The 15251-nt window shown below is 41.5% G+C and overlaps 1 protein-coding gene and 1 long non-coding RNA gene across 4 annotated transcripts in view; one reads left to right on the forward strand and one right to left on the reverse strand.

The window, feature by feature from the left end:
- LOC109872194 (phosphatidylinositol 3-kinase regulatory subunit gamma-like) overlaps positions 1-15251 on the reverse strand; it is a 49500-nt gene that overhangs the window by 7910 nt on the left and 26339 nt on the right. For all 3 annotated transcript variants that reach the window (XM_020463337.2, XM_031806536.1, XM_031806534.1), the window contains exons 4-15: positions 11205-11279; positions 10715-10852; positions 10076-10295; positions 9338-9423; positions 8975-9074; positions 8613-8711; positions 8187-8367; positions 7475-7600; positions 6862-7004; positions 6481-6657; positions 2918-2989; positions 1472-1645 (exon numbers count right to left, since the gene is read on the reverse strand). In XM_020463337.2, the coding sequence (XP_020318926.1) occupies positions 1472-1645; positions 2918-2989; positions 6481-6657; positions 6862-7004; positions 7475-7600; positions 8187-8367; positions 8613-8711; positions 8975-9074; positions 9338-9423; positions 10076-10295; positions 10715-10852; positions 11205-11279 (1591 nt within the window). The remainder of the gene's footprint in view (positions 1-1471; positions 1646-2917; positions 2990-6480; positions 6658-6861; positions 7005-7474; positions 7601-8186; positions 8368-8612; positions 8712-8974; positions 9075-9337; positions 9424-10075; positions 10296-10714; positions 10853-11204; positions 11280-15251) is intronic.
- On the forward strand, positions 3340-7291 carry LOC116357783 (uncharacterized). Its single transcript, XR_004205735.1, has 4 exons — positions 3340-3818; positions 5280-5410; positions 6582-6662; positions 6922-7291. It is a non-coding gene; the product is annotated as an uncharacterized LOC116357783 (long non-coding RNA).

Below are 15251 nucleotides of genomic sequence, written 5' to 3' on the forward strand. Positions count from 1 at the left end.
TGGACTTTGACTTGGCCATTCTAACACCTGGATATGTTTATTTTTTAACCATTCCATTGTAGATTTTACTTTATGTTTTGGATCATTGTCTTGTTGGAAGACAAATCTCCGTCCCAGTCTCAGGTCTTTTGCAGACTCCATCAGGTTCTCTTCCAGAATGGTCCTGTATTTGGCTCCATCCATCTTACCATCAATTTGAACCATCTTCCCTGTCCCTGCTGAAGAAAAGCAGGCCCAAACCATGATGCTGCCACCACCATGTCTGACAGTGGGGATGGTGTGTTCAGGGTGATGCGCTGTGTTGCTTTTACGCCAAACATAACGTTTTGCATTGTTGCCAAAAAGTTCAATTTTGGTTTCATCTGACCAGAGCACCTTCTTCCACATGTTTGGTGTGTCTCCCAGGTGGCTTGTGGCAAACTTTAAACGACACTTTTTATGGATATATGGATATCTTTAAGAAATGGCTTTCTTCTTGCCACTCTTCCATAAAGGCCAGATTTGTGCAATATACGACTGATTGTTGTCCTATGGACAGAGTCTCCCACCTCAGCTGTAGATCTCTGCAGTTCATCCAGAGTGATCATGGGCCTCTTGGCTGCATCTCTGATCAGTCTTCTCCTTGTATGAGCTGAAAGTTTAGAGGGACGGCCAGGTCTTGGTAGATTTGCAGTGGTCTGATACTCCTTCCATTTCAATATTATCGCTTGCACAGTGCTCCTTGAGATGTTTAAAGCTTGGGAAATCTTTTTGTATCCAAATCCGGCTTTAAACTTCTTCACAACAGTATCTCGGACCTGCCTGGTGTGTTCCTTGTTCTTCATGATGCTCTCTGCGCTTTTAACGGACCTCTGAGACTATCACAGTGCAGGTGCATTTATACGGAGACTTGATTACACACAGGTGGATTGTATTTATCATCATTAGTCATTTAGGTCAACATTGGATCATTCAGAGATCCTCACTGAACTTCTGGAGAGAGTTTGCTGCACTGAAAGTAAAGGGGCTGAATAATTTTGCACGCCCAATTTTTCAGTTTTTGATTTGTTAAAAAAGTTTGAAATATCCAATAAATGTTGATCCACTTCATGATTGTGTCCCACTTGTTGTTGATTCTTCACAAAAAAATACAGTTTTATATCTTTATGTTTGAAGCCTGAAATGTGGCAAAAGGTCGCAAAGTTAAAGGGGGCCGAATACTTTCGCAAGGCACTGTATGTGGGTCTCCCCTTTGTTGTCTACTGGTGTCCCCTGAAATCAATGGCACAGTGTACAATTGTCATTTGAGGGGATGCCAACAACATTACTTAAAATTGGCAAGTAAGAACAGGGATAATGTATGTGGTTTTAGTTACAACCACATACTATATTCCTACTTGCCAATTTTTCAAAAGATCAACCCATCAATGAATAATCTTAGCTCTTTCGACAGACACAAAAGGCCATGTAACACATTGAAATAAACACTCACACTACAGAGCAGGCATAGGAGCCCTTCTGCGTCTGGCTCTCTCGGATGAGGAAGGTGCCGTCACACTTGTCCCTCAGCAGCTCCTCTGCCTGGGTGCGCTTGATGTCGCCCATGTACCAGGTGCCGTCGTCGTGGTGGGGCGAGCCTTCGTCCTCCTCCACCAGCCAGTAGGAGCTGTAGAAGGGAGATAAAAAAAAAAAGAAAACAGATTTAACCTTTATTTAATTAGGCAAGTTAGTTAAGAACAAATTCTTATTTACAACGACGGCCTACCCCGGGCCAAACTGGACGACGCTGGGCCAATTGTGCACCGCCCTTTTATTTTTTTTATTTCACCTTTATTTAACCAGGTAGGCTAGTTGAGAACAAGTTCTCATTTACAACTGCAACCTGGCTAAGATAAAGCTAAGCAGTGCGACACAAACAACAACACAGAGTTACACATGGAATAAACAAGCGCACAGTCAATAACACAATAGAAAAAAAGAAAGTCTATGGTGTGAGGTTAGCAATAAATAGGCCATAGTAGCGAAGTAGTTACAATTTAGCAAATTAACACTGGAGTGATGATAGATGAGCAGATTATGATGTGCAAGTAGAGATACTGGTGTGGAAAAGAGCAGAAAAGTAACTAAAAACAATATGGAGATGAGGTAGATTGGGTTGGCTAGTTACAGATGAACTATGTACAGCTGCAGCGATCGGTTAGCTGCTCAGATAGCTGATGTTTAAAGTTAGTGAGGGAAATATAAGTCTCTAGCTTCAGCGATTTTTGCAATTCGTTCCAGTCACTGGCAGCAGAGAACTGAAAGGAAAAGTGGCCAAAGGAGGTGTTGGCCCTATGGGACTCCCAATCATGGCCGGATGTGATGCAGCCTGGATTCAAACCAGGGAATGCAGTGCATTAGACCGCTTAGCCACTCGGGAGCCCTAAAGATGGGGGGGTTAATGACTCATCGTCTTACTGGATGTCTTTCTAAATTCTTTATAACAGTTTTAGGTTTATTATTAGATGTATTTTGGTGCTGCAGACATTTGGGGAGATGGTGCAGAGTTTAAAAGCCTTTGGCCTTTTAGGGAAAGACAACATGATCATTGTCAGTGGGCAGAATTGGTTGCAATTATGTAACTACGTAATTTTATAAAATATATTTTTACAACCAGAATATGACATAAATTTGACATCAATACAGAATACAAGGCAACAGTTTCAAATTCAACATTTACAGAATGTCAGATGTGTAAATGCCAGATGGGCTAGTTCATTTATAGCCTATTACGGCCTGTCCAACAACTTTTTTTTAGCAAAATTATAATGGGGGTAAAATGGGCGGGTGTATTAGAAATGCCAGAGCCAATTTCTGGTTCCAGTCCGCTCCTGCCCATGTACGTAGCTCTTAACAAGCGATCTAATCACTTGCCAAACATTCCTTCTTCATCACTTACTCTTCTGCCTCATTCTTTATGCCCAGCCATTCATTAATCTTCTTCTGCCTGGTCCCCTTCTGTGTCAACCACCTGCAAGACCAAAGAAAGAGAATTTGACTCTTCAACTCAGTTCACAAATACTCATAGAAAAGAATAAGAAGCATAACATAGCATTGTATAGCATAGCATCACATTGTATAGCCTAGCATTGTATAGCCACCCAACCAACATGTCCAGGTGGGGAGCAACAGCTCTACATGGTTATCTTAGCTGGTACACATTTGGGTTGACCTTTTGGGCAAGACATGGAAAAACCGAGTGTATATAGTCAGGGTCTGTCTATGGGACCCAGTTGGGCCTACTACCAAGGTCGCACATGGGAAAACCCATGTGGACTATAACATAGGTCCCAAATGGGCCCTTTACCATTTATAAAGGGGTTTTCTGGTGTGAATATGGCCAGGGATTGTCTCTGGGACCCCGTTGGGCATAGCACCTGGGTCGTGCATTAGAAAACCTGTCTATGAAGAAAACCTCTGTGGGTTATAGTGTGGGTCCAAAATGGGCCCTGAATACTTTTTAATGCGCTGTAACAAACGCCAACTAATGAAATGTAGAGAAGCTAAAATAACAAAGTTGCGTCAACATTTTCATGTTCGTGCGGGTTTAATTGTTTAATTGATATCATGCTGGTGAAATTCCTCTCAACATAATGTTTGCCTGAAAAGCCATTAGCTAGTGCGTGCAGTCATATTTTCTTTAAAGACTCATGCACATTCAATATTTTGAGGAGCAAGGGCATATGACGGAACTTCAAAATTCAGGTGCTAAACCAAAGACTGTACAGTAAACGTTGGGGTTCTAACTCCATGTCAAGGCAAGACAACGGGAGCTGGGAATCTACAAAGTGATTTGACCGGTAAGTGGAATGGACTATATGTTTTGTTTTTTTGTGTGATTAGCTAGCTAGTTTTGGTATTTTCTGATGTTGCCTGACTGCAGACTTGTTATAACTAACGATAGCTAGCTAGCTAATGTTTGGCATTGTTTCTAGTAAGCTAGCTAACGCTATGTTTCTAACTCAAGACGAGCTGAAACAATGTGGCTAGCTAGCTCAAAAATCCTCCTTGTTCTCGAGGTAGCTATCTAGCCCCGTCACGAACATACTGGGCCTTGGTTTATTGTTGAGCTAGTTCCTGTCAGTGTTGCCAACTCCTCAGTAAGGAATGTAGCTATTGGCTGTCCTAAAAGTTGCTAAATGATGTCATCGCCTAATTTGCATAATTGGCCATGTGCATGTAATTGTGATGGACGCTGTAGGAGAGAGGGATAACGTCGTGGGAGAGACAAAAGTGAGTAAAAAACACCCTAAATATGTTTAGAACTACAAATGAGCTGCAGAGAGTGAACAAGAACCAGATATTGAGGCCATACTCCTCCTTCAGCACTTTATGGACCCCATTGTTAATCCCCGTCATAACAGAGGCATTGTCAGTCCCTATCTCCAGGAGTTTCTCTTTTTTAAGAAAACACTTCTTGAGGAAAGCCACAACAGCACAGGCTTTAGATTTGGCATCTCCTCCCTCCAACTCAACAAGACCCAGAAAAGTTGATACAATTGTCTGCTTGGTGTCACTAAAGTACCTTATCACAACCCCCAGGTACTTAACACTTACATCCGTGGACTCATCGAGGAGGAGGCTGAAACACTGGTCACCCACATCTGTGACCAACTTTTTCAGAAAGTATGGTGCTAGAACACCATTAATCATTTCTGTGCACTTTGAAGTGGGTAGCAGCAGTGGAGTCTGAGAAAGCAGCTCTACATACTTCTCCAGTGTGATCACATGCCAGCATGGAACAGTGTTATAGCTAATGCCATGGTGGCTTCAGACTTTATTGCAGAGAATTTTTTAAACCATAAATGGCAGCTTGTTTTGGGTGGAACTGTTATAAGGCTTTTCATTTTGAGTATGTTTTTGAGTTGTCATGTGTTTTTTTACATCACTAAGTTTGGCGTAGAAATCAGCCTTACAATACAGGCAGTATGCCTGTGTATCATCTCCAATAAACAGCTTCAACCAGCCTTAGAATTCAGGGTTTGATTCCCACCCCTTTCTGTATTTTTGAGTGTACAGTTTAGACTGAGACATGATGAGCTAGCCAGCTAGCTGTTTAGCTTATGTCACAGAGAGTCACACACACAGTGGATAAGGTGAGTAAGTGACTGAGGCTGTCTGTGTGAGTCAAATGCAGTGATTTATTTATGTGCAGTGATTTATTTTAGACAAAGAACATTTTACATTTCCATCCCGCCCTGAATATAAGCCAGGGCGGGATCAGCCAGCGACGGCTTCCCGCATGTGCTATTCATTTGCAGTCTGGACGCGGAGGGGTGAACATCTCCTGCTCTGACTGCAGCTGGGAGGGACTGCTGTGCGAGGACTGGGCCTGTGACTTCTTTGGGACGGGGATGGGGCCCACAGCAGCACCCGCTGCTCGTTGAGAAGAGTAAGAACGATACGTGCTTTCATGTCATATTGGAGTCTCAAAGTCTCCAATAACACCAGAAAAAGTTGCTAGATTTGTCACTAGTCGATTTTTTTGAAAATGTGTCGCTACAGGGGTCTGAATAGTTGATAAATATAGCGACAATGTCGCTAAGTTGGCAACACTGATTACTGTTAGCTAGCTCGTTTTGCATGGGAGCCAACAAAAATGGCTTGCTTGCTGAACAAGCTTGCATTAGTAGTAAAGAAACACTCATGACATGTTTGAACCACTGAGTTGATTGACTATGTCGTTTTTGTGAGTGTACATTTCTCAGTAGCTAATTATGCTGCCCTCGCTGTATTTATCGTCTGTTGGCTTATTCGGTCCAAGTTTCAAGCCATGTTAATTGCTACCCAGGCAAGTACAATCTGAATCAGAATGATGGCTGCCATTTGTCAGAATGCTGATGAATTGTTCAGGAATTGCTTGGCAAATGATTTGCGATTCACATGCTGTGAATGTATTATTTTTAAGGAATCAAGTATTTTGTTGATTGGAATCCATTTAAGGACTCAAGTGTTGTTTGTAGATTTTGTAGTAAAATGAAACTGAAATGAGAAATTTGGCCTCCTACACTAACTGAACTAAAATGAATACCATGTGTAATTATTGAGCTAGATAAAATCGGCTTGTTAGAAAAGACTGTCCAGAAAACATATTCTGAATGGTCCAAAATATTAAAGAGTCTTCCAAATGAAAAACAAATAAGATTACTGTAGCCCTGTAAAAATGGTAAGGGGTCCACTTGGCTGCATTTACACAAGCAGCCCAATTCTGATCTTGCCCAATTATTGGCAAAAGTGCTGATCTGATTGGTCAAAAGACAAATTAGTGGAAAAAAGAAACAGAATTGAACTGCCTGTGTAAATGCAGCCATAAGGACCCATGTTGTAGCCCACGTGGGTTTTTCCATGTCTGTCCCAAAAGGTTAACCCAACTAGGTTCTAGCTAAGAGTCCTTGGATAAAGACAGAATATAAATGTAAGGGCTGGGATAGTATAGCATTGTACAGCATAGCGTTTTCTTACACCAGGTACTGGTCCCTGATCTTCCTTAGCTGCATGAGGTCTGGTTTCAGGCTGTTCATCCTCTTGTCAATCTCTCTGTTGTCGGTTGCCTGCTGTTTCAGGTCCTGCTCCAGCTTCCTCTTGCTGTCGTGGATCTCTGTCACCCGAGACTTCAGACGCTCCGAGTTGCTCTGGATCCTGAAGTGAGTGGGAAGAAAGCTCCATAACAGTTTTTGCTCTGGGGTTCATTTGTAGTGGTCTGGTTTGGTTTGACTGTTCTGAACAATACATTGACTGAATGTTGTTTTAAAATACATGCTACATACATACATACATAGGTACTAGTTTGATACAGGCTGTGGTATAAATACCCATGTCACTATGAATAGGCAAAATGCTTACTTCTGGATCTCTTTGTCGTTGCCTTCACGTCGGAACTTCTCGATGGTCTCTTTGCTGTAGCGTTCCTGAGTCTCACACTGCTCTTCGAAGATCTTGATGGTCTCGTTGAAGGCCTCGATGGCTGTGCGCTTCATCTGGAGCTCCTGACAGAGACACAAACGGGATCACCTCATGACAGTTAGGAGGCATGTGATTTTCCATCATGCCATTTTCACCAGTTCCTTCACATCATTATTTACAGAGGAAGGATACAAAAAAGACAAATACAAGACAAATCATTTTGTGACAGAGCTTGAGAGGGGTGGTCCAGAAGTCAGTAGTGTGGACTAATAGTCTCTATACAGTATAGTAAAGCAATAAGGCCCGAGGAGGTGTGGCATATGGCCAATATATTACAGCTAAGGGCTGTTCTTAAGCACGATGCAATGCAGAGTGCCAGGATACAGCCCTTAGCTGTGGTATATTGCCAATATGCCACGAACCCCCGAGGTGCCTTATTGCTATTATAAACTGGTTACCAACGTAATTAGAGCAGTAAAATAAATGTTTTATCATACCCGCCAATCAGCATTCAGTGCTCGAACCACCCAGTTTATAATAAGCAATATAGGACCTGTGAGGTACGTGTGTACTCCTCGTAGAGCACGTCGTACTCCCAGCTCTTCTCCTGGTACTGCTCATGGTACACCTTCAGCTGCTCGCCCACCGCCTCAGTGCTGTCCTCCTTCACCAGCTGCTCCTGAGGAGAAATGTTGCCAGGGCCATATATTTAGAGAGTTGGGACAACTTTTAAAACAGTTCGTCATGTTAGCGCCTTTTGAGCATTCCATTTATCCATTCATGACGAGAATCTTGAGCATAGCATTGTTAAAAATTCAGAAAATTCAGTGAACTGCTATTGGTCAACATTGCCCATGGGGAGCTAACATGGCTGCCATGGAATGTAGTGTCATGTAAATGGATCATAATGCGGAAACCTCAATATCCTAAATCTCAAAATATATGGTTCTCACGTCAGCCAACAGTCAGTGAGAATACTCACCAAGCAGCCACTCAGGATGGAGGACAGCAATACAAATTCAGCAGGAACTGTTTTCTCCATTTTGGCATCAACAGTTCAATGAAAAGGCCATTCCAACTTGCATTCTAAATTAAATGCATTATGCTGGAACTTCAGGTGCCTAAATGGCAACCCCTCAGATATTTCACATATGACCATAGTATCAATTACAGGAGGGTTTTGTGTAGCCTCAAGAGAGGTGGGCCAGCAAAAATACTTTTTCATTTTCATGGACAATTATTTGTTGTTCATGTAGTGTATGTACCTGCTGGAATTTGGAGACGGGGTAGAGGAGCCGGGTGTCCAGCTTGGCGTTGTACTGGGCCAGGGACTCATGGCGGTAGTGGTTGATGAGCTCCACCACCGTGATAAAGGTGAGAGGCTCTGAGAAGCCATAGCGACCTTCCCGGTGGCAGACCTTGATCAGCTTGTTGTTTCCGCCTTTCCTGTGGAACGGTTGAGAAATCAGTCTTAAGTCCTTTAGAAAGTAGTTCCAGTTCTTTCCTTATTTTTTTTTTTACTCTGCTGAGCTACAAGGGTCCCAAGTATCGCAATAGCAAACATTCCACATTCAAAAAGGAGATAGAAAATGATACACAGAATCAAGTATTCACAGAGGTTCAGGAATGGTAATGTTAATGGTCCTGTTGACATAACATCTATATATAATCTACAGGGAGCAGCCTCTCACCTGAGGGTCAGTGTGTACTCTCCCTCCAGTTTGCTGGAGGCGTCACGGACCATGAACGTCCCGTCAGGGGTGTCTCTCATCTTCTCATTCACTTCCTCCCTGGGAACACAACGGCAAAGTTAGAGGCAATTGGGAATTCATGAACGCACCACATCCTTCACAATACAACTTAATCACTTGCACGCAATTATAATAGGCTGTTCAATGTGTGCAGAGTATCCTATACTACAATCCACAATAATGTTTACTATAATCCTGTTTTAATCCACCCCAAAAATAAGTACTATAATCCTAAGTACTAAACTATAGGCCTGCTATTTTGTTGATGTAGAAATGCTATTGTTACATGAATGGCTCTTCACCTGGAGATTTCACCCCAGTACCACTCCGAATCACTCAGTATGCTGCTCTCAGTCATGGCTGGAGTTGTATCTTTGACCTTTACTGGCATGGCTGGTAGAGCTACACATAAACAGAGACGTTCATTAGTTAGGAAAGGTTTTGACAAGCACCACAGTTAATTAATAGAATACATTTCAAACCTATAGATCCTAACATATGAAACAAACAACTTTTTGACGGAAACATTTCTTCAGTCTGTACTAATCAGCACTAACTAATTAAATTACCAAACAAATGCAAACTACCATTTCGATCCATTCTAGCTTCTATATTAATTTCTATGGAGCCCTCCATTTTGAAGCACTGCATCTATCCATCAATACCTGGGTGCGGGACTTCCTGTCCTATGGCCACCTCCATCAGAAGCCTCTCCAGTGCCAGTGCAGGGAACTCCTCCCCCACCTCCCACCTGTCAATCAACAACGACAGGGAGTCAGACACATGGTCATAAGATGTTCAGTCAACGGCAGGTCATTCAAACACATGGTGCTGTGCAGGAAGAGGAAAACCACTCGACTGCAATCTGTAGTAACAGCATTTAGCCTTATGGATTTCCACTGGAGTCGCACGAGGGAGCGAGGTCTAACGGTCACGTCCTTCACTCACCCAGTGACGTTGGAGCTCTCGTCGGTCTCAAGAGGATATCGCTGGCTATGTGGTAACTCAGCAATCTGACACAAAATGGCTGCTGTGTATTACCAAGTTAGGTGCAAATACACAATGGTGGGGTTTGATGTTACAGTAGTTACCCAATGCAATATAAAGTGCTTTGAGACCTAGCGAAAAGCAACTAAAAATAAGCAATCTATTAAACTGCTTGCACACCGCACACACCACCAACCGCTGATTGAAAATGCTGAATTGGACAACAAACACCAACCAATACAGGCGAGCGGCGTACACTGACTCAACTCTGTTCGTTGGTGTTTGTCTGGGTGATGTGAAAGTGGCTTTATAACATTGTAAAAACAACCAACTTAGGAATGTTGAAGTGTTTTGGGCTTGTTGACAGTGTGCAACCTCCTTTACTCTTATGTTAGATTAGGGATTCTCCTACTCACCCAGTGGCAGAGCTGTGCCGGATCAGCAGCGGCCCGAAGACCAGACCCAGGGTGTGAAGGTCCAGGCCATTAAGATGGGAGGTCTGGATCACCTTACCCAGGTGTGTGAGCAGGTAGTGCAGGGTGAGGTGGTGATGCAGGGACATGCTGGTGGCCCTCTCCAGGACCAGGCTCAGCTCCCTGCCTCCACTGCTGCTCGCCGCCACAGCCTTGGACCAGTCTGTGGGAGGACGGACACCACATGTGTTACGGCAGCCCGTTACACACACACACCTGCAAGTGCACACACAAACAGGAACTCTCTCAACACACACACAACACCCCCTTCTCTTTCTCTCATATGCAGACAGGCATGCAGGCACGCACACCGTCCCTGACATCACCAGGGAAGCAATATATGTTACAACATTTCTGGGATGCCTGTGACTAGCTCATCCCCAGCACTCCACACTGGGCCTATTCCCTCAGGCAGGAGGGGGGCACGTGATTGACTCGCCATACAATTAATCTGTTTGCTCGTTCGGCTTCATGCAATTCTGTTACTTGCTATTGCCTGGGGCTGTTTCGTCGGGGCTGGGGATGGGTTGGTGGGGGGCACTGGTTGCGCACAAGCAGGGGTGAGTGAAATGTGGCATGTACCCGCGGCGCCCTGCTGCAGCACAGCCTGCAGGTCTGGGTAAACACCAGGGGGGATGACGGGGGACGGCAGCTCCCGCAGGTAGCGGAGTAAACACTCCGACACGGCGCCCACGTCACTACCAGGCCCCGACTCCACCACTGGGGAAAGAGGTGAGAGAGAGAAACAGTCAGCGGGTCTGACCAAATGGATTTAATTCAAATCAGATTTGTCACAGATTTGCTCCCAATGCTTTCCCTGGCATTTTGAACGCATTGCATGATATTCATACATTTATATAGGATACTAGCAAGTTGTATCCAGTCATACACTGGGTGTGAGAAAAGTATGAACGTGCATTACTTATACAAGTAGTACAAAGAAAATGTTGTCACTGCAAATACCCCCACAAATGTAACAGTCAGTCAAAGCTCTTCATTTCAAGGATGAATGACACATCACTACTAATTCTAACAGAACAAATACAACTGAAGAGTGATAATAATAACTCACCCTCTCTCTGACTCTGTGTTGGGCCATCTGAGGCGGATGCGAGACGTGTCCTGTACAGTGTCTTGCAGTCCAGACCTGCAGACGAATCAAGATGATTTGAGACGTTAGCTCATCGTCCTTCTAAAATAAACCCTCTACAGTATGCATGACAGACAGACAGGTCACATTAAATGTAAAGACCCTAGGGATGTGATTACGAATACACTCTGGGGAGCTAAGATGGAGGAAAGCGGAAGAGAGACACCTGTGTGGAAGAAACGGTCGGAAGACGTTTCAGTTTGAGGAACTGTTTTAGTCTACATCCCAAATGGCACCATATCTCCTATATATTGCACTACTAAGTGTCATGACGTTGGCCTGGGGGTAGGTTTATGACAGTCATAAATACCTCTTCCCCCTTTTTTCCTCTCTCTACCCTACTGATGTGGAATTTGAAAACCCCTTGGTTAACATAGAGATTCTGGGAACATCAGAAAGTGTGGGGAAATGAACTATATTCTGGTAAACAGACCTATTGGACATATGTGGTGGTACTTTTATTTTACCTTTATTTTACTAGGCAAGTCAGTTAAGAACAAATTCTTATTTTCAATGACGGCCTAGGAACAGTGGGTTAACTGCCTGTTCAGGGGCAGAACAACAGATCAGCTCGGGGATTCGAACTTGCAACCTTTCGGTTACTAGTCCAACGTTCTAACCACAAGGCTACCCTGCTGCCCCATCATATAATGAATATGATGTCAGTTCAGTTGTCATCTGAGACATTCTCATCAATGACATAAACTCTACAGTGGAAAGTCTACACATCAGAGTTATCAGATTCACATGGAATTGTTGATCAATTTAAATGTTTGAATATAAAATTATTGGTGAAGAGATTAAATGTAATTTTAGCTTCCAAATGAGAGAGTTGGGTTTCCATAAGGTTAGGGCTCTGCTCAATCAGTGGCCCGCCCCTGTGAAGAGACATGGGTTATAAAACTTTTCAAACACACCCTTCTCGCTCCACTATATAAAGCCTTGACAAAAATGTAACCTCCTGTTCCAAGTACGTGAGGTCTGCAGCCTTTGCGTTAAAAGGATGTCAACTACAGAACTAAGCCAACCTCAGCGTGAGCTTTGGTTGCAAATGGTATGAACTTTGAACTCTTATTCACTACATAAGTGATACCTCCTAGCCGTTGAGTTAGCAACAGCAGCTGCAAACGCGGGCTAGGAAAGAACAGACAGAGTATTCTGTCTACCACACAACGACGTTACTACAACGTATCCAATTGACCACCAGAGACATTCTTCAAAGGACTCGGTTTGGCGCAGCTCAGAGTAAATATTTATTGCATTTTCCTTTTCCAAATGAGCGGTAATTTAGAATGCATAAGATACTGTATTTACAATAGCACAGCTTCTCCCTTTGTCCCTCAGTCTTCCCGCTCTTTCACTCAAACCCAGACCCTTTTCTTTTGTGTAACCAGCTGTCATATCTGTTCCGCCCGCTAGGGACGTTTTCCTTTATGACGTAATTTGTAATCAAGGTATAATTCATTCTGTGTATATGTAATTCTGTGTGATTAGTTAGGTATTTAGTAAATAAATAATTAAACGCAATTTTGTATTGCTGATTCAACGTGTTAGCCAGGGTTCGTGAAGATAACCAAGAATTTACAACTTTCAGATGAGACTGAATTAAGGTGACGATTAATATTGACTGCTATTGATGTAAAATATTACTAGGTCTTTAAGAGTTTATATGGAAGATAAAAGCTCTATAAATATTATTTCGTGGTGCCCTGACTCTCTAGTTAATTACATTTCCGTGATTAGCTCAATCAGGTAATATTAATTACGGAGAAAGGATTTTATAGAATAGCATGTCATATCACTTAATCCGGCAAAGCCAAAGACACAACATAAGTAATGCACTATGTAGGGAATAGGGTGTTTGGTACACAGCTAGGTGATTCTTGATAACTTGGTATTACTCTTGGTCAAGACAAAAATCATTTATTTTGTAATGGATAACATCTCAAATAATTGACTGTTAAATTAATCATCAGATACATTTTTACATATTTTCCAAGACCTCGCATTTTTTTTTTATCTCATTACCGTAACGCTTGTAAAGTAAGAAGAAAGAAAACATTGGATGGTGAAAATGTTGCAAATTGCCTAGATACAGGAGTTATAACAACAAAAATGTCATTAAAAAATTTGAACTGACTCGAAATAAATATACTTAATAAATAGATTTATTTTATGACATTTTTGTTATTTTCTGTTTTAAACTTATTCATATTTAAAGTACATAAATATAAAGAGCAAATTACATTTTATGCACAGCTCAAATAATTTGGATTCTGTAATATTATTCTAGGATTATTTTATCATTGATGCATTTTGGTAATGAGATCTGTGTTACGGTAGATGAGACGAGCAAAAAATATCATTTTTAACCATTTTAACCATCTGAATAATTAACAACAAATTAATAATTAACTCCACAACACATCCCACAAACCAACCCCCTCCCAGTACTTCATGTTTTTTGTGTTCTTTAGGGGTTAAGTCTGCCAGAGACTTAATTCAATTTCTATTTTTAAAAAATGGTACATGTGAAATACGAAAATTAAATCAAATTCAATTTCATAAGTCACTTACATAGTCCCTCCCTATTTATCTTGTCTAATTACATAAACAGCCAAACTCCATTAGTATGCAATTACAATGCAATAGCATGATTACTGTGTTACTAGTGTAGGCTAACTACAGTGTTACAACCAGTGCCTAAAATAATGCTAATCACTAATGCTAATTGCTAACTAAATGCCACTTAGCTAAATAGCTACTAGCTAGGGCAAAGCAAATGTTAGCTCGAATACATGTTGCTACTCATGATGTAGATCAGCATGTTTGTACAACAGCATGTTCTGAATCAGATAGTCAATTCTACCATTTTTGTCTAAATGTTATTCAAATATGATTAGGGTCCTCTGGGAAACACCAACCAACACGTTGGTTCCCACCCTTTCATAACTCCTACCTGGCTTTTTCATTTGTTGTCATGCTAAACACCAACCATAGGATTAGAATAATCATTCTATCTCTATGATTACAACAGTTCACTTAAATGTTTTGATATATATCGCAAGTCAAATTGCGATCTTTGATTTAAAAATTGCCCATATCATGCAGCCCTACTAATAACCTGGTAACTTTACCAGTTTATGCAAACATTTTGTGGCACAGAAAGGAAAATGTATATCTTCTTCAGGAGATGCACTTAAAAGTAAATAGGTAGGCTATATATCTTAAAAATCTATTTTTCTGCTGCTTGTAAATTGTATGTGGTGCTTCTAACTTTTCTACCAATGAAACACAGTGCTACCAATGGCATTTTTTAAAATTTAGAGCCCAGGTTACAACACAGGTATAAAACCAATGTCATGTGCATTGTTATCAAACCTTTCTGTAAGGGAACAGGAGCCATCAATAAGAATCACCCAACACACAGCTGGGTGATTCTTGCTAACTTGGTATTACTCTTGGTAAAATTTGAAAAGACCCCAATTTTTTTTTTGTAATGGATAAAATACCATCTCAAAATCGGGTAATGATTTTTTTTTTATACACATTTTCTAAGACCATGCACAAAATAACATCTCATTACCATAATGCATGTAAAGTTAGAAGAAAAACAACATTGCACGGTGAAAATGTTAAATTTACAGGAGAGTTATTAAAAAACATTTTCATTAAAAAAATGACATTTTGATGAAGTATATTTTCATTTTGGCCCGTTCTCATTACCGTAACACAATGAGAACTGTACTCCTCAAGCAGCTGGATTTCTGTACAGTTGCTCTTTATGCTTTTCCACTGTAGCTTTTGATGCAGTCCTCTTTCTTTCCTTATCTGCCAATCTTAATAACTAGACATTTAGATTAAATCAGATTATGTTAGACTACATTATTAAAACAACCCCTAAAAGGAGCATTACACAAAAAAAAATTAGTTGGTTAGATATTTTCATACCTCAAATGTAGTTGTAAT

Source organism: Oncorhynchus kisutch, linkage group LG27, assembly GCF_002021735.2.
Source record: "Oncorhynchus kisutch isolate 150728-3 linkage group LG27, Okis_V2, whole genome shotgun sequence".
Classification (NCBI taxonomy): domain Eukaryota; kingdom Metazoa; phylum Chordata; class Actinopteri; order Salmoniformes; family Salmonidae; genus Oncorhynchus; species Oncorhynchus kisutch.